The sequence below is a fragment of the Cynocephalus volans genome, chromosome 17 (genome assembly GCF_027409185.1).
Source record: "Cynocephalus volans isolate mCynVol1 chromosome 17, mCynVol1.pri, whole genome shotgun sequence".
Lineage (NCBI taxonomy): Eukaryota > Metazoa > Chordata > Mammalia > Dermoptera > Cynocephalidae > Cynocephalus > Cynocephalus volans.
In genome coordinates, this window is record NC_084476.1 from 14,343,279 (window position 1) to 14,361,996 (window position 18,718).

Here is an 18,718-nt window from a genome sequence, read left to right on the forward strand (position 1 = left end):
GGTAAGGATTTGATGAGTAAAACGTGAACAGCTCATAGTAAGTACCATATACGGGGTACTTCACAACATACATGGAAAAATAAAATTAAAAGATAATATTAACTTTTTGATGTACCCTCATATGTACACCTCCAGGCTACTGATGACATAAGAGTTAGGCTAGGAACTAATCTGCCTCATTCTTTTTATTGACTACACAGCAATTGATAGTATACATTCATTGTATTGGTTAGGATTTTCTTCAAAATACTACATAAGAAACAATCTAAAATCTCAGTAGCTTACAACAACAGGCATTTCTCACTCAAAAGCCTGCAGGTTGGAAGAGGCAACTGTCCTTCAGACTCTGGGTCAGGTTCAGTTCTGCTCTCCTCTGTATTCCTCATTCTGAGAGCCAGGCTAAGGGGCCCCAGTTGCATGGGCTGAGCTTTTCTCATGGCTAAGGTCAAGCTCAAGAGGCAAACTAAATGATCCAAACCCATTCAAAGCTTTTGATTGGAAGCAGCTTTTGGTATGCTGTTCATGAAGTGCTGGCTATAACAAGTCCAAATGCAATTGGATGGACATTTGTATTCTGCCCGAAGTGAATCCCTGGCAAGGATGGGAAAGGAAGAAAGAATTGTGAGCAGATAATACTGTCTACCTAGTCACCAAACAAAATTAACCAAGCTCCCATTCTATATGAAGACTACCTCTAATTTTCACTATCATGAACAATAGTGAATTGAACATAAAATATGTGTGTATTTTTACATATAACATACATTTATTTATTGTATATATTCATTCTGTGAGATAAACTCCTAGAAGAGGAAAGGTATCATCTAAATATAATATTTTTACTGCGTTAAAACATATATAACATAAGAATTTCCATTTTAAGCATTTTTAAACACACAACTGCATGGAATTAATTATATTCACAATGCTGTGTAACCATTACCTCTGTCACTTTCCAACACATAATCTCTGTACCCAGTAAGCAATAACTTCTCATAAACCTCTAATTTCTTGTAATCTCCAATCTACTTCTGTCTCTGAAATGTTTTCTTCTTAATTTATCTTTTTCTTAATTGACCCATGACAATTGTTAAATACAAATTTTCTTGATAAAATTGCCCAATTGCTCTTGTTGTATTCATTTACTGTCCTGTCCGTCTCTCCATCCTAAGAGAGTTCTTTGATGGGAGCAGAGGGGGTTCTTAGAAGAGGCTGCAGTGCGAGAGGTGAGGTTAATCATGTGGTAAAGAATAAAGGGGGTTGGTAGTGGAACTGCCACCTAGAGACAGAGAAAGGGGGAGGTGGGCCAAGGAGGCAGGAAACAGTGAGGTCGAGAAGAAAAATGTTGCTATGTAAGATATTTTTTCTGGCAAATGTGAAGAATCAGCATTAACTAATCAAAAGTTGGTATTATTTCTTTATTATCATTTTGTAAGTTCCAGGGTCCCCTTCACCTTGGAAGAATTTTTTTTTTTAAATTTTATTTTGTCGATATACATTGTAGCTGATTATTGCTCCCCATCACCAAAACCTCCCTCCCTCCTCCCTCCCCCCTCCCCCCCAACAATGTCCTTTCTGTTTGCTTGTTGTATTAACTTCAAATAATTGTGGTTGTTATATCTTCTTCCCCCCCCCCCCGGTTTGTGTGTGTGTGTGTGTATGTGTGTGTGTGAATTTATATATTAATTTTTAGCTCCCTCCAATAAGTGAGAACATGTGGTATTTCTCTTTCTGTGCCTGACTTGTTTCACTTAATATAATTCTCTCAAGGTCCATCCATGTTGTTGCAAATGGCAGTATTTCATTCGTTTTTATAGCTGAGTAGTATTCCATTGTGTAGATGTACCACATTTTCCGTATCCACTCATCTGATGATGGGCATTTGGGCTGGTTCCAACTCTTGGCTATTGTAAAGAGGGCTGCGATGAACATTGGGGAACAGGTATACCTTCGACTTGATGATTTCCATTCCTCTGGGTATATTCCCAGCAGTGGGATGGCTGGGTCGTATGGTAGATCTATTTGCAATTGTTTAAGGAACCTCCATACCATTTTCCATAGAGGCTGCACCATTTTGCAGTCCCACCAACAATGTATGAGAGTTCCTTTTTCTCCGCAGCCTCGCCAGCATTTATCGTTCATAGTCTTTTGGATTTTAGCCATCCTAACTGGGGTTAGATGGTATCTCAATGTGGTTTTGATTTGCATTTCCCGGATGCTGAGTGATGTTGAGCATTTTTTCATATGTCTGTTGGCCATTTGGATATCTTCCTTAGAGAAATGCCTACTTAGCTCTTTTGCCCATTTTTTAATTGGGTTGCTTGTTTTCTTCTTGTAAAGTTGTTTGAGTTCCTTATATATTCTGGATATTAATCCTTTGTCAGATGTATATTTTGCAAATATTTTCTCCCACTCTGTTGGTTGTCTTTTAACTCTTTTAATTGTTTCTTTTGCTGTGCAGAAGCTTTTTAGTTTGATATAATCCCATTTGTTTATTTTTCCTTTGGTTGCCCGTGCTTTTGGGGTCATATTCATGAAGTCTGTGCCCAGTCCTATTTCCTGAAGTGTTTCTCCTATGTTTTCTTTAAGAAGTTTTATTGTCTCAGGGTGTATATTTAAATCCTTAATCCATTTTGAGTTGATTTTAGTATACAGTGAGAGGTATGGATCTAGTTTCATTCTCCTGCATATGGATATCCAGTTATCCCAGCACCACTTGCTGAAGAGGCAGTCCCTTCCCCAGTGAATAGGCTTGGTGCCTTTGTCAAAGATCACATGGCAGTAAGTGTGTGGGTTGATTTCTGGATTCTCTATTCTATTCCATTGGTCAGTGTGTCTGTTTTTATGCCAGTACCATACTGTTTTGGTTATTATAGCTTTGTAGTATAGCTTAAAGTCAGGTAGTGTTATGCCTCCAGCTTTATTTTTTTTGCTGAGCATTGCTTTGGCTATTCGTGGTCTTTTATTGTTCCATATAAATGTCTGAATAGTTTTTTCCATTTCTGAGAAAAATGTCTTTGGAATTTTGATGGGGATTGCATTGAATTTGTATATCACTTTGGGTAGTATGGACATTTTCACTATGTTGATTCTTCCAATCCAAGAGCATGGAATATCTTTCCATCTTCTTGTATCCTCTCTAATTTCTCTCAGCAGTGGTGTGTAGTTCTCATTATAGAGATTTTTCACCTCCTTGGTTAACTCAATTCCTAAGTATTTTATTTTTTTGGTGGCTATTGTAAATGGGCAGGCTTTCTTGATTTCTCATTCTGCATGTCCACTATTGGAGAAAAGAAATGCTACTGATTTTTGTGTGTTGATTTTGTATCCTGCTACTGTGCTGAAATCATTTATCAATTCCAACAGTTTTTTTGTAGAGGTTTTAGGCTGTTCGATATATAGGATCATGTCATCTGCAAACAGGGACAGTTTGACTTCATCTTTTCCAATCTGGATGCCCTTTATTTCCTTCTCTTCTCTGATTGCTCTGGCTAGTACTTCCAACACTATGTTGAATAGGAGTGGTGAGAGTGGGCATCCTTGTCTAGTGCCTGTTCTTAAAGGAAAAGCTTTCAGCTTTTCCCCATTCAGGATGATATTGGCAGTGGGTTTGGCATATATGGCTTTAATTATGTTGAGATACTTTCCCTCTCTACCTAACTTATAGAGGGTCTTTGTCATGAATGAGTGCTGAACTTTATCAAATGCTTTTTCAGCATCTATAGAGATGATCATATGGTCCTTGTGTTTGAGTTTATTAATATGGTGTATCACATTTATTGATTTGCGTATGTTGAACCAACCTTGCATCCCTGGGATGAATCCCACTTGATCGTGATGAATAATTTTTCATATGTGTTGCTGTATTCTGTTTGCTAGTATTTTAGTGAGGATTTTTGCATCTATATTCATCAAGGATATCGGCCTGTAGTTTTCTTTTTTGGTTATATCTTTACCTGATTTTGGTATCAGGATGATGTTTGCTTCATAGAATGAGTTTGGGAGATTTGCGTCTGTTTCAATCTTTTGGAATAGTTTGTAAAGAATCGGTGTCAATTCCTCTTTGAATGTTTGGTAAAATTCTGCTGTGAATCCATCTGGTCCTGGGCTTTTCTTTGTTGGGAGCCTTCTGATAACAGCTTCAATCTCCTTTATTGTTATTGGTCTGTTCAAATTTTCTACGTCTTCATGGTTCAGTTTTGGGAGCTTGTGTGTGTCCAGAAATTTATCCATTTCCTCCAGATTTTCAAATTTGTTGGCGTATAGTTGTTTATAGTAGTCTCGAATGATTCCTTGTATTTCAGATGAATCAGTTGTAATATCGCCTTTTTCATTTCTAATTTTTGTTATTTGAGTCTTCTCTCTTCTTTTTTTTGTTAGCCATGCTAATGGTTTGTCAATTTTATTTATCTTTTCAAAAAACCAACTTTTTGATTCGTTGATCTTTTGAATTGTTTTTTGGTTTTCAATTTCATTCAGTTCTGCTCTGATCTTAATGATTTCTTTCCATCTGCTAACTTTAGGATTGGATTGTTCTTGTTTTTCTAGTTCTTTAAGGTGAAGTGTTAGGTTGTTCACTTGCCATCTTTCCATTCTTCTGAAGTGAGCATTTAATGCAATAAATTTTCCCCTCAATACTGCTTTTGCAGTATCCCACAGGTTTTGGTATGATGTATCATTGTTTTCATTAGTTTCAATAAACTTTTTGATTTCCTTCTTGATTTCTTCTTGGACCCATATGTCATTAAGTAGAATGCTGTTTAATTTCCATGTGTTTGTATAGTTTCCAGAGTTTTGTTTGTTATTAATTTCTAGTTTTAATCCATTGTGGTCTGAGAAGATACATGGGATAATTCCAATTTTTTTGAATTTATTGAGACTTGATTTGTGACCTAATATGTGATCTATCCTGGAGAATGATCCATGTGCTGCTGAGAAGAATGAATATTCTGAGGTTGTTGGGTGGAATGTTCTGTAGATATCTGCCAATTCCAATTGGTCTAGAGTCTTGTTTAGATCTTGTGTTTCTCTACTGATTCTTTGCCTAGATGATCTGTCTAATAATGACAGTGGAGTGTTCAGGTCCCCTGCTATTATGGTATTAGTGTCTATTTCCTTCTTTAGGTCTAATAGAGTTTGTTTTATAAATCTGGCTGCTCCAACATTGGGTGCGTACATATTTATGATTGTTATGTCTTCTTGATGGATCAGTCCTTTTATCATTAAGTAGTGTCCCTCATTGTCTCTTTTTATGGTTTTTAGTTTAAAGTCTATTTTGTCAGATATAAGAATAGCCACTCCAGCTCGTTTTTCTTTTCTGTTTGCATGGTAAATCTTTTTCCATCCTTTCACTCTTAGTCTCTGTGAATCTTTATGGGTGAGGTGGGTCTCTTGTAGGCCGCATATAGTTGGGTCCTGCTTTTTGATCCAGTCAGCCAGTCTGTGTCTTTTAATTGGGGAATTTAAGCCTTTAACATTAAGAGTTGTTATTGAAAGGTGTTGATTTATTCCTAGCATTTTATTGGTTGTTTGGTTGTCTTAGGTGTCTTTCGTTCCTTGCTTTCTGATTTACTGTTTGGTTTCTTTGTTTGTTGGTTCCTTAGGTTGTAGATAGCGTTTTTGTTTGCTTGTTTTCTCTTCATGAATGCCATTTTTATTGTACTAGCGGGTTTAGATTTTTCTTAGGTTTTTATGGCAGTGGTAGTTATTTTTCAGGAACCAAACCCAGTACTCCCTTGAGGATTTCTTGTAAGGGTGGTCTTGTGGTAGTGAACTCCCGCAGTTTTTGTTTGTCTGAGAAATATACTATTTGCCCCTCATTTCGGAAGGATAGCCTTGCAGGGTAGAGTATTCTTGGCTGGCAATCTTTGTCTTTTAGTATTTTGAAAATATCTTCCCATTCCTTTCTAGCTTTTAGGGTTTGTGATGAAAAGTCTGATGTTAACCTGATTGGGGCTCCCTTATAGGTGCTTTGACGCTTCTCTCTTGCAGCTTTTAAGATTCTCTCTTTGTCTCTGAGTTTTGCCAATTTGACTATGACATGTCTTGGAGAAGGCCTTTTTGGGTTGAATACGTTTGGAGATCGTTGAGCTTCCTGGATCTGAAGATCTGTGATTTTTCCTATACCTGGGAAGTTTTCTGCCACTATTTTGTTGAATATGTTTTCAATGGATTCTCCATTTTCCTCCCCTTCTGGAATACCCATGACTCGGATATTTGAGCGCTTGAGGTTGTCTGATATCTGTCTCAGATTTTCTTCCATGTCCTTGATTCTTTTTTCTTTCTTTTTGTCTGCTTGTGTTATTTCAAACAGCCCATCTTCAAGTTCAGAGGTTCTCTCTTCAACTTCGACAAGCCTGCTGGTTAAACTCTCCGTTGTGTTTTTTATTTCGCTGAATAACTTCTTCAGTTCAGCAAGTTCTGCTACATTTTTTTTCAGGACATTGATTTCCTTGTATATTTCCTCTTTCAGATCCTGTATACCTTTCATCATTTCATCATGATGTCTAGCTGAGTTTTCTTGTATCTCATTCAGTTTCCTTAGAATTATCACTCGAAATTCCTTGTCAGTTATTTCAAGGGCTTCTTGTTCTATAGGATCTAGAGTATGAGATTTATTAACTTTTGGTGGTGTACTTTCTTGATTTTTTGTATTTCTGGTGTCTTTTTTTTGGTGTTTATTCATTGTGGCAGGGGGTTTCACAGTCCACCGGTTTGAGACTAATGACTAACTAGGATGTTGCTGTGGTTGCCAATTTGGTATGGCTCCCGCCGTGACTGCTCAGTTGGCCTCTAGTGTCTTGTGTGTGTGGTTGCCTCGGGTCTTGGGCTTCTCTTGGAAGAATTTTTAATCCTTGTGCAGCTAAAGACTTCTCAAACCTATTTCAATGGTATACATCTTGATTAACACTTACATATAGGTTACAAGAAACCCTTATTCTAGCACATTACATAAAATTCCCACAGTTTTAGCTCCTCTTCAACTCAGTGTCATAACCACTTATACGTATGAGAGAAACTTTATCCAGACAGGTGGACTAAATCAGTCTTTGCTTGCAACTTTTGCCTTATGTCCTGGGAGGCCCCTCTCACATTTCTTTTTCATCCTACATCCATGAGACTGAGAGTCAGCATTTTAGTAGACATCTTGGCTCTTGAACCTGTTCTCCATGCTCAACATTGATAGATAACCACATAAACACCCAGGATTAAACGAGTTCCACCTATCACCTACAGAAAAGACCAGGAGCATGCCGAGAAAAAAGGAGTTTAAGTTACCCATGAATGATGCGGCTAAAAAAGATTGAGAAAAGGCTAGTTGGAGAGCTGTGACAGTGCTTAATTCTGGAGCTTCTATAAATTCCAACCTCATATAGTGGACACAATCATTATGCTCCTCTTCCTATATTGGAATAGTTACTCTATCTATTACGCCTCTCCTGTAGAAACTTACAGAAAATAGAAGCACTGATATTGATCTTCCAGTTTCCCTGGCAGCTAGAGTATGGGTGAGTGACCAATTCTTGGCCAGTCAGACGCACCACTTTATTTTGAATCTAGAGGTAGTGGTGAATAGAATAAGAAGTGGGCAGTTCTTTCTGGAGGTGATAATGTCCAGTTTTCAGGCCTCCAAGTGATTGTCGCTGGCAGTGTTGGTAGGGGTACAAACTGCAGTAAACTGAGTTTGGAAACTACAGTTGTGTTCTCAACAGAGTAGTTCTGGGATATGATTTTGACTGTGGTTTTGACTATATAATCATCCTTTTTCTTGTCCATTTTTTTTGAGCCTGGTTCCCTAACCTTGGAAATTCATGAGTTCTACATATCCTTTTAATAAACTCATTTCCTCATGAATCAGCACTAATCGGTTTCTGTTGCCTGCATCTAAGAACTCTGAGAGTTACAACCCTGTTGTTTAATTGCAAGCCCAGAGACCACCCTCAGTTATAGCTAAAGCCATGCTAGTGTTCTGCACTAAGTGCATGGTGGTTCCCTTTTGTTTCATGTGCTTTGGGTTTAAGAGATACCTTAGGACAATATCTAATGACAAAATCCATGATATGTACTTAATTTAGATATTTTTGGGAAGTTCTAAAGGAATCAGATCTGTGAGGGACAAAACTGTTTCCCCAGAATCATAGGTAAGGCTCTGAACTGTGTTTTGGGGTTTTATCAAAAGAAAGAAGTCTATATTCTGCTCATCCATTTCCTGAAGGCTCCCTTGACATCCTTATTCCTCAGACTATAGATAAAGGGGTTCAACATGGGGGTCACTACTGTGTACACTACTGTCACAATGCGACCCTTGGTCACTGAATAGCTGGAAAGGGGCCGGAAGTAGACCCATGTGAGGGTGCCGTAGAATATGGCTACCACCGTGAAGTGGGAGCCACAGGTAGAAAAGGCTCTCCACTTGCCCTTTGCTGAGGGGATCCGGAGGACTGCCGAGATGATGCAGGCATAGGAGGCGGTGATGAAGGTCAGAGCTCCACTGATGATGATAACACCTTCCGTGTGAATCATCAGGGTATTGAGGTGGGTGCTGGTGCAGGAGATCTTCATCAGAGGGTAGAGGTCACAGAAGAAGTGAGGGATCCTGTTATCTGCACAGAAGATCAGTTGGCCCATGAGAAAGGTGTGCAGCAGGGCATGAAGGTGGGAGAGGACATGGCACACAGCCACCATCTGCGCACACAACATTCTGGTCAGGATCATAGAGTAGCGTAAAGGGTGGCTGATGGCGATGTACCTGTCATAGGCCATCACAGCCAGGAGGAAGTTTTCCATGGCTGCAAAGCAAATGAAGAAATAAGTCTGGGTTAAGCAGCCCAAGTAGGAAATGGCCTTTGTAGGCGAGAAAGTATTCTGCAGCATCTTGGGGACCGTGGTGGAGGTGAAGCAGATATCTGCCAAGGCCAAGTTACCGAGGAAGATGTACATGGGGGTATGGAGGTGTGGAGTGGAGATAATCAGTGTGATGATGGCAAAGTTGCCAGAAATGTTGATTGTGTACATCAGCAGAAAAAGAAGGAAGAGTGGGATCTGCTCGTCTGGGTGGGTAGAAATGCCCAAGAGAACAAAATGGGACACACTAGTCCAGTTGGTGTTGCCCATCTGTTGCCATAAGAACAAAAAAGATTACTTTTATAGACTTGGACATATGAGTAGGCTGTTTAGTTACTGTCTCTGTTGTATAGAATGCACATGGTGCTAATAAAGAGATCAAGTATTTAATAATTTTCCAAAATAATATGGATTTTTTATTATCATTAACATTATCGTTATCACCATAGCTGACATTTACAGAGTATTTACCTTGAACTAGGGACTTTGCTGAATTATCACATTTAAATTTTACAGTAACACCATGAGGCAATTATCATCATCATCATTTCAGTTTTAAAAATTAGAAAACTGACTTGGAAAGTTGAAGTTTATAAAGGACAAAATCTGAATTTTAAGTCCTGTTTATCTGGCTCCAAAGGCTATACTATTAACCACTACGTAACATGACCCCCTAAATTAAGACCAAGACATCTTATTCATGGTAATAAGACCTGCTGATGAACTAATCAAGGAATATGCCTGCTGAAAGAGATGTCAGAGGTCGTTTGGTTCAGCAATTTTCACTTTGGGGATGCATACCCTTGCTGGTAACCAAAGTTCTTAAAGAGCACATAGACATTATTTTAGAAGAATAACTTTCCAGGTTCTTAATTTCCATAGTTCTCTTTTTTAAACACGTCTTGTCTTCAGTATGTCTCCTATGCATTACACTGTCTCACATGTAAGAAATGAAAAACAAATAATAATGGAATTCATGCTGATTTTTGATTTATTCTACCAATAAGTAATATATATTTCTGGACATACGAACTTGTTTAAAGAAAACATTGTTTCATTAGATGACTTTATGTAAAACTATTATTTAAGTTTAATAATTATTTGCACAATTTGTGATATATTACCTTATGAAATTCTGATTTTTGTAGTCAAAATAGGTAAATATTGGCAACTTAGTACAGTTGAAGCTAATAATTATATAATTTTGGTCAGTTGCCTACTACTAATAATTATAATAATAACTCAACTCATAATTTTTTTCTGATTGTTTTTAACACTTAAAATTTTATGGTCACAAAAAATTAAAAATAACTAATTTTATATTCTCTTTTATTGCAAAAAGTAAGACAGGTGATTATAAAAGTCTTGTCAGCACAAACAACATAATAAAATTTGTATTGGGGGAGAAGAATAAAAGTATATCTTTAAATTGAAAAGAAATGATGTAAAACTAGAGCTATTAAGGATGACTTTATTCTTAAATTTTAAAAATGGGTAATGTATGTATCAAAAAACTGTGGTATTTAGAAGCCATTGATACGCTTTAAAAAATAATGTAAAGCTTTGTTTTAAAAGTACAATATACCACATATTATATCCCTATAGCTATTTAAATATCTAAGAATAATTTTATATGCTGGTTTTAAAAAGTGCAGAAGTTTTAATTAGGAGGTACATGAGCAAAAACTATATTGATCAGAGACTTGACCCAACTTCTCAATCAATGTTGGACCTCCTTTTATAGGATCACAGTACAATTAACATCCTTCCACTTCTTGAATGCTTTCAGTGGCAGAAAGCTCTAGTTGTCAGAATATTTTTCTATAGAAGCCGAAGTATGATTGCCTCTCATCTCTGTCCACTGGCACAAGTTTGATTTGGATCTCATAGAATAAGCCTGTTCTTTAACATGAAAGCCATTGAGAAATCTAAACATCAATCAATAAAGGAAGCACTATGCCATGGTTAAAAGCCAGCATTAGTTTTCTCATCTATATAAAGGGGATATTAATAGTACATACTATTAAAGTTGGTATGGGGATTAAATGAGAGTACCTGGTCCCTGGCAGGTATTCAGTAAGTACGGACAATTTTTCCCTAATTTCTGTCATTCAAATCTCTCTACTACATACTCGTTCCACTTTGTCACTGCCCTTAAAATGTGTTTCCCAGAACTCAGTAAAATTCTATGAGTCTGGTCTTTCATGACAGGGTAATCGTAATGATTTTGTCTGGTCATGAATAGTAGCTAAATATCTTTTTGGAGTGGGGATCAGAGTTGGCAGTCCACAAATAAGCTGTACCCGTGGCTATTCAAAGAGTTCTTAGCCTTTGCAATCTGGTCTTTAGGAGAAAAAGTGCAAACAACGGAGAAGTGTCCCTGTTTAAGACACCTTTTCATATATTATCTCACATAATTGTTATAGCAATTCCAGGACATTTCTAGCTGTGTGTTCCTGCAACAATCACTTATTATCCTTATTTCATAGACAAGAAAATCAAAATGTAGGAAGGCGAGGTGATTTGTTCAGCATATCTTAGTATTAAATAGTGGCTGGACTTCACACTATGTCCGGATACCTTGGGAGCTCATACGTGTCTGATTCCCCATTTCATTTACTTAGCTTCTTCTCCATGGAATTGGATTTATTTATTACTCCTAGTTTGTCTGTTAAAGGATGTCACCATGTTACATTAGGTTTTTCAAGCATAGAAAGCATGACAATTCATAATATGACATTGAATATCCTGGATTGACTTCAATATAGCATGATGATTGTGGACAAAAAGTGGTAGCCACATTTACAGAGCACTTACTATCTGCCAGGAATTGTTCTAAAAGCTTTATATATGTTTTTCATGTGGTGACCACAGCAATTCTGTGATGTAAGTATTATTATCTTGACTTTATAGATGAAGAAATTGAAGCTTAGATGGGTTCTGTGATGTGCTCAAGGCCATAGTAAGTGGTAGAACTGGAATTTGAATTCAGCTCTTTCTGACCTCAAAGCCCATGATCTTAACCACTGGGCCAAGCCACCTCTTAAACCTTCCCTCACTATTCCAGTTGCTACTTTCCTCTTTGTTTCTTGCTTTTCCACTTGTGCTATCCTGGGCATTGGCCAATGATAGGCACCTGTCATTTTTTTTCTCATTTAATCCTCATTATAAAACTAGAGAGTAGATATTATTATTCCCATTTTTAGATCATGAAACTGAGCACTGAAGGGAATGAATTAACTTCTGCAAGGTCACAGAGAGTAGGGTTGGAGCCGGGTTGATTTTAGATGTGTCTAACTTAGAATCAATGTTCTTTCCATCTTACTTCACCCATTTAACACCCGTGTTCCACTCTTGCTGGGCCTGTTTTCCCTTATTAGCCTGTCATTGTAATTCGACTATTCAAATGAAAGTTTGCAACTCTAGCCTCCATGGCTGGGCATCAGGCGGCCTTGAGTTTATGGTTTCAAAAACATGGTATGTCTCTTCTCAGGTCTTAGGTAAGACCTAAGAATGGACTAATCTCTACTTGACAGCAGTAGATGGCTGCTACCTGGGGCAACACCTACATAGCTCCTGTGACAATGCTACTCATAAGGCTAGAGAGAGTTCCAGGAGTGGTCAGAGGGTGAGCTGCCTGGAACCTTGGAGCCCGCCTTGTCTCCCTCATCGCTGGCAGAGATTATTGTGCCTGACCCATAGTGCAGCATTTCAGCATATCCATCCACTATGGGTAGGCGAGAGGCAGGAGGTATGGGCAAGGAGGTGGAAAGCCAAGAATTGAGAACTGTTAGAGGAAAATCTTGCATTATGAAAGGGTGTTATTAAAGTAACAGTAATGTGGTGTGTAGGAATGGGCTTTGACTCAGGAAATGGAAGATCTAGGCTTTGGTCCCAAGTCTGCCATGAGAATTATCTGAGACCTTGGGAAAATCACTTCCCTTCTTGGGGACCTTGTTTTTTGTATCTGGAAAGTGGGAAGAATAATACCTGCTTTCAATACAGAAGCTTTATTTAAAAAAAAACCCCAGGAGATTATAGACATGAAGGCCCTTTAAAAATCCTGTGAAACAGTGAGTTGATTATTTCTACTCCTATAGGAACTTGGGTTCCCTATCACAGAATAGGTCCCTACAATTGCTGACAATCTGATCCATAAACTGCCCTTTGTAAATAAAGGAGGCACTTAGATAACACTATGTAGTCTATTCTCTGAGTTTCCATGTTTGATCATTAATTCCTAGAAGGTGAGAAGAAATCTCAGGATAAGTTGTTAAGAGAAGACAAAATGGACAACCATGTCAAGGGGATAATTTATGGATCACCTAACCCTGATTGCTCATAATACCTCTCCAACTGATTGAAACTCTGGAATTCCATTAAATATTTTCTCTGATGCAGGGGAAATCTCCCTGAAGGGGATTACTCTTGACCTTGTAAATAATTTATTCTTTCTTGTGGATAGGTTTTAACAAAGGGAGGTGAGAGAGTCCAGGAAGACGCAGTATATCTGAGGACAGTGTAGGGAAGAGACACTACAAAGGGAGGGAAAAGACAAAAGATCTAGGGTGTGTCAAAGACAAACTTTACAATACTCACAATATTGTGCAAGGGATCAATTTTTAGAAAGATGGTCCTCCTTCCAGAAATTATGGAATTTCTGTAATTCTAGGAATTGTCTAGGGTGTCCAGAAACTGCTGTGTGCTGGGTGCAGCTCTCTACGTGCAGATCCTCACCTTACCATGGACTCTCTGCCACACTGCTCTGGGCTGGGCCTGGCACTTCCATCCCCCTGAAGAGAGCATGTGCCACCATATCTTGTTTTGACAGCAGCACAGAGAAGACCACTCAGGGAAGACAGGTGAAGTTGGCCAGCACAGAAGAAAGAAAAGCATCAGGGAGGAGCTGAAGGGGTAGAGCTTCCAGGCTCCTGATGGTGCTTCTGCTGGTCAGGGACAGGAGGACGTGTCTGGGGAAGGCACTGGGAGCTGGGCTTTTATCACATGCTTTTGCATGGGTCCCATGGTTCTCGCCAGCACAGAGTCCCAAATGTGTCATTGGGAGTCAAGGGTTGGACAGTGCGGGGGCCTTCTCTGGGGAGTGGGGCCCATGAGGCAGTGCTTCCAATGTCAGTATTAGTGACTGTGGCTTGACAGCTCGGCTGATCCCAGGAAAATGGCCAGGGCCTGGAATTCAGTCTGGACATTGAGTTCCCTATATGCACTCCAAACTGGCTCTGGGAATGAAGCCCACGGAAACTTAGACATGGTCAAGACAGGGCGGGGTTTCTCCCTGCCCTGAGTCCTTGGAGAGGCAGACTCTTGCTTTATTTTCTTTTAAATGTCACACACTCATATCTAAAAAATTAGCAGCAAAATAGGTATTGAGTAAAAAGTGAGAGTCTGTTTCTCACTCTCCCCATATTTCTCCAGGGATAATTGCTGTTACATTTTTGACACGTTTCCACTCAGGCACTTTTCTATGCACATGTGAACATGTTCATACAAAATTTTATTTTTACAGAAATGACATCATTTGCTCTGGAGCTTTCTTTGTTTCTCTCATCAATATGTCACGGACCTCCCATGGCACCGTCAGACCTACCTCATTTTTTAAAGATAGTTTATAGAGTTTTAGACATACCACAAGTTATAAAATTTTCCTGCACAAGTCACTTATCTCCTTTTTCTCTGGCGATACAAAGAAAATGCCACAATGGTTATTCTTTGACAGGAATTTTTGTCTAGATACATTCCTCTACAAATGAAAATGCTAGATGAAAGTATATATGTTGTTTTAGTTTTAATTGGTACCACCAGATTGTCCTCTAAAAAGTTTGTACCAATGTACAAAACTTTTAAGAGCATATGAAAGTGTCCTTTCCCACACAGTCTAACAGTACTGTTTGAAAACTCTCTACAGATTCCCAAAGAAGGAAAAAAGAAATAACACTTTATGATAGTTTCACTTGTTATTTTCCTGGTTGATGGGGGCAATTTTTCATATTTTTTAACCATTTAATTTTTCCTTGTTTGGGTTTTCTGACCATATCCTTGCCCATTTTTTTCTATATGATTGTTCTGTTTTTATTATTGTTTTGTAGGGGTGATTATGTGGTCAAGAAATATTGTCATATGCTTTCTTTCTTGATCTGATTTGTAGTTCTGTAACTTTTCTCAGTATCCAGGTTGGATGGACATTTTCTCTTTTGCTTATTTATGCTCTGTTCATTCTGGCAGCACAAATCATTAGTTTCTTAGAAAGTGAAGGGGGATGTTTCGTATCAACTTTCATGTCAGTCAGGTCTCAAAAATCTGAAACGCACATGCACACAGACATTAAGTATATATACTTATTAACATTTGCTGAGTGCTTACTCTGTGTCAGGCATTCTGTTAAATTGCTCAAATGCTTTTATGTCATTTAATCCTCACAATAATTATATGAATTAAATATTATTATCTCAATTTTTCAGACCAACAAATTAAGGTTTAGAGAAATTAAGTGACTTGCTCAATGTTACCTACCTAAGTGGATAGGTGGGTGGATATTCTTGTTTGAATCTAGAGACTAAACTTGTAACCATACTATTCCATGATGCACAATAAGTGCTTGACAATTCAACATTAGCTTCAATTAATATTTCTTTGGTGCCTATTATGCATGGGTATTATATCATATGATTTTGCATGTATCATCTAATTTAATCCTTATAAACATATAATTTAGGTTTTATTAAATCCTTAAAATAACTAGAGAAACTGAGGATCAGATTAAGAAATTTGTTAAAACATCACATTGAATAAGTATTTGGGAGAATTTAAAACCAGATCTTCTTGCTACAAGGTTGGGGCTTTATTCTAATATATCACATAGCCTTTCTGCAAATACTGTCATAACGATGACCTCAATGCTTTGGTGCAATGATTCTCTACAGAAAGAAGATCAGCATGGCAGAGTGATAAGCATTTTGGATGTGGACCCTTTTAAAATAAACATTCGTAATAGAATGCCATCACTTACTCATTAGTCTGTATATTTCTTTATTTATTTAGATAAATCATATGGGTTGAGGGGATATTATAGTGAATGAGACAGAATTCCTGCTTTCATGGAACTTACAGTACATCATAAAAGATGTTATACACTAGACTATAAGCTCCATGAAGACAGGGCCAAGTATGTTTTGTTCTCCACAAATAGCTCTAGAATCTAGCAGAGTGCCAGGCACATAATAAGAACTTAGTAAATACTTGTAGAATAAATGGAAGAATAAATTAAATAGCTGCTTAGGAAATTACTTATTGAAATATCATTAAGATAAGTGCATTGAAAGAGAAACACTGGGAGTTTAGAAAATGTAAATCGCAGAGATCTAACCTAACCTTCCTGAGAGTTTTAGTCCATTCATGCTTGTAAAACAAAATACTATAAACTGGGTAGATTATTAAAAACAGAAATTTAGTTCTCACAGTTCTGGAGACTGCGAAGTTCAAGATCAAGGTGCTGGCAGATTCTGTATCTGGTGAGGGACTGCTTTTTGGTTCTTAGATGGTGCTTTCTTGCTGTGTCCTCACATCGTTTAAGTGGCAAGGCAGTTCTTTGAGGCCTCTTTTGAGGGCACAAATTCCATTGATGAAGGATCCACCTTCATGACCTAATCACCTCCCAAAGGCTCCACCTCCTAAAACCATCACATTGGTGATTAGGTTTTAGCATATGAATTTTGGGGGAACACAAACATTTAGACCATAACATTCTGCCCCTGGCCTCCAAATTCGTGTCCTTCTAGCATGCAAAATACATTACATTTATTTCATCCCAGGAGCCCCCAAAGTCCTAGCTTGTTCCAGAATCAATTCAAAATTCTAAAGTCCAGGATGTCACCCAAATACTACCTAAATCAGATATGGGTGAGACTCAAGGCATGATTTATCCTGAGGCAAATTGTTCTCCAGCTGTGAAATCAAACATGTTATGTGCTTCCAAAATACAATAGTGGGACAGGCATAGGATCAACACTCCCATTCCAAAAGGGAAAAATAGGAAAAAAAAAAAAAAAAAAAAAAGAGGTAGCAGGTCCTATGTAAGTCCAAAATCTTAAGACTCAAGAATAATGTTCTTTGCCTTGAGGCTTTGCCTTCCAGGCCCACTGGGGTAGAGGTCCTACCTCTAAAGCTTTGATAGGCTAGGGTTAAGTCATCAAAAGCTCTGGGAAGCCTTGTCCCCACAGCTTTGGGCAGCTCTACTCCCATGGCTCTGCTGAGTGCATGCTACGCTATAGCTTTCATGGGTTAGAGTCACATGCCAGTGGCTCTACCAGTCTGGTATCGTGGGGTCAGACCTTACCCCATGGCTCTGCTGAACATTTTTCTAGTGGGAGATCTCTGTGGTGGCCTCAGCCCTGTAGCAGTTCTCTTCTTGGGCCCCATGGCTGTTTGGGACATCTTTTGAAATCCAAGTGGAGGCAGCCATGCTCCCATGGCTTGTGTACTCTGCCCACTGGGGGAGATGGTACTGTGCAGACTCCCCAAAGTTTACTACTTGTGCCTCTGGAGGGGCAGCAACTGTGGCCCATGCAGCACTTGGGCAACTAGAGCTAAACTTGGGACAACTAAAATGAAGTGCAGGTAGCAGAGTCTTCAGGTGGCACCAGGCAGTGAGTGCCAGTACCCACAGGTGCCTACAGCCCCACCTTTGAAATGGTTCTGTCTTCCAGGCCGTTGAACTCTGTTCCTGGGATGAGAGCAGCAGTCCTAGTAATCTCTGAAATGTCTTTAAGGGTCATTTTTCCATTGTCTTGATGAATAGCACCTGGTGGATCAATACTAATCTTATCAAATGATTGCTTGGCTACCCCCCTCTGTGTTCTTTCCCAAACATCTTTCTCATTTTTTACAATATGGACCGGCTTAGAATTTTCCAAATCTTTAAGTTCTCTTTCTCTTTTGGTTCAAAATTCCTTCTTGAAATTGTTTCTCACTTTTTGCATTTTACTATAAGCATTCAAGAGGAGCCAAGCTACACCTTCAAAACTTTGCTTAAAAATTTCTTCAGTTTCCAATAATATGTTCCTCATTTTCATCTGAGACCTCACCAGAATAGCCCTTTTCATCCATTTTCCTACTAACATTTTGTTCACAACCACTTAGATATTCTCTAAGAAGATTGAGGCATTTTCTGTAGCCTTTCTCTCCTTCTGGCCCCTCACCAGAATTGCGCTTTACCATCCATTCACAGCAATATGGTATTTTTCTAGCATGCATCCCCAAACTATTCCAGCCTTTACCCATTACCCAGTAGCATCCTACTTCCACATTTTAGGTATTTCTTACAGTAGCATCCTACTTCCAGTATGAACTTTTGTCTTAGTCAATTTGGGATGTTATAACAAAATAACATAAGTTGAGTAGCTTATTAACAATAGAAATTTATTTCTAACAGTTCTAGAGGCTAGAAATTTCAAGGTCAAGGTGTCAGCAGATTCTGTTTTTGGTGAAGGGCTGCTTTCTGGCTCCTATATGGTGTCTTTTCACTCTGTCCTCACATGGTGGAAAGGGCAAGGCAGTTCTCTGGCACCTCTTTTGCAAGGGCACTAATCCCATTCATGAGGGCCTGGCCTTCATGATCTAATAACCTCCCAAGGGCCCTACTTCCTAAAACCATCATGTTGGTGAGTAGGTTTCAACATATAAGTTTTGGGGGAACACAAATATTCAGGCCATACACCTGAGATCTAAACAATATGTGGGAGTTAGAAGACAATGAAGAAACATTTCAGGCAGAAGGAATCTATGTGAAATCCCTGAGGCCAGAAGGAGCTTGGTATACTTGTGGAAAGAGATCAGCATGGTTAAAGATCACAAGAGAAAA

General features: G+C 38.6%; 1 protein-coding gene across 1 annotated transcript; it reads right to left on the bottom strand.

Moving 5' to 3' along the window:
• Nucleotides 1-8,187: 8,187 nt before the first annotated feature.
• LOC134365439 (olfactory receptor 1Q1) lies at nt 8,188-9,114 on the bottom strand. The gene has a single exon (XM_063081536.1). It carries the CDS (start codon nt 9,112-9,114, stop codon nt 8,188-8,190), a length of 927 nt encoding a protein of 308 aa, XP_062937606.1.
• Between the last annotated feature and the right edge of the window lie 9,604 nt (nt 9,115-18,718).

Excerpts from the sequence above, each read along its gene's own strand:
- LOC134365439 (XM_063081536.1), bottom strand. The coding sequence starts at position 9,114 with ATGGGCAACACCAACTGGACTAGTGTGTCCCATTTTGTTCTCTTGGGC.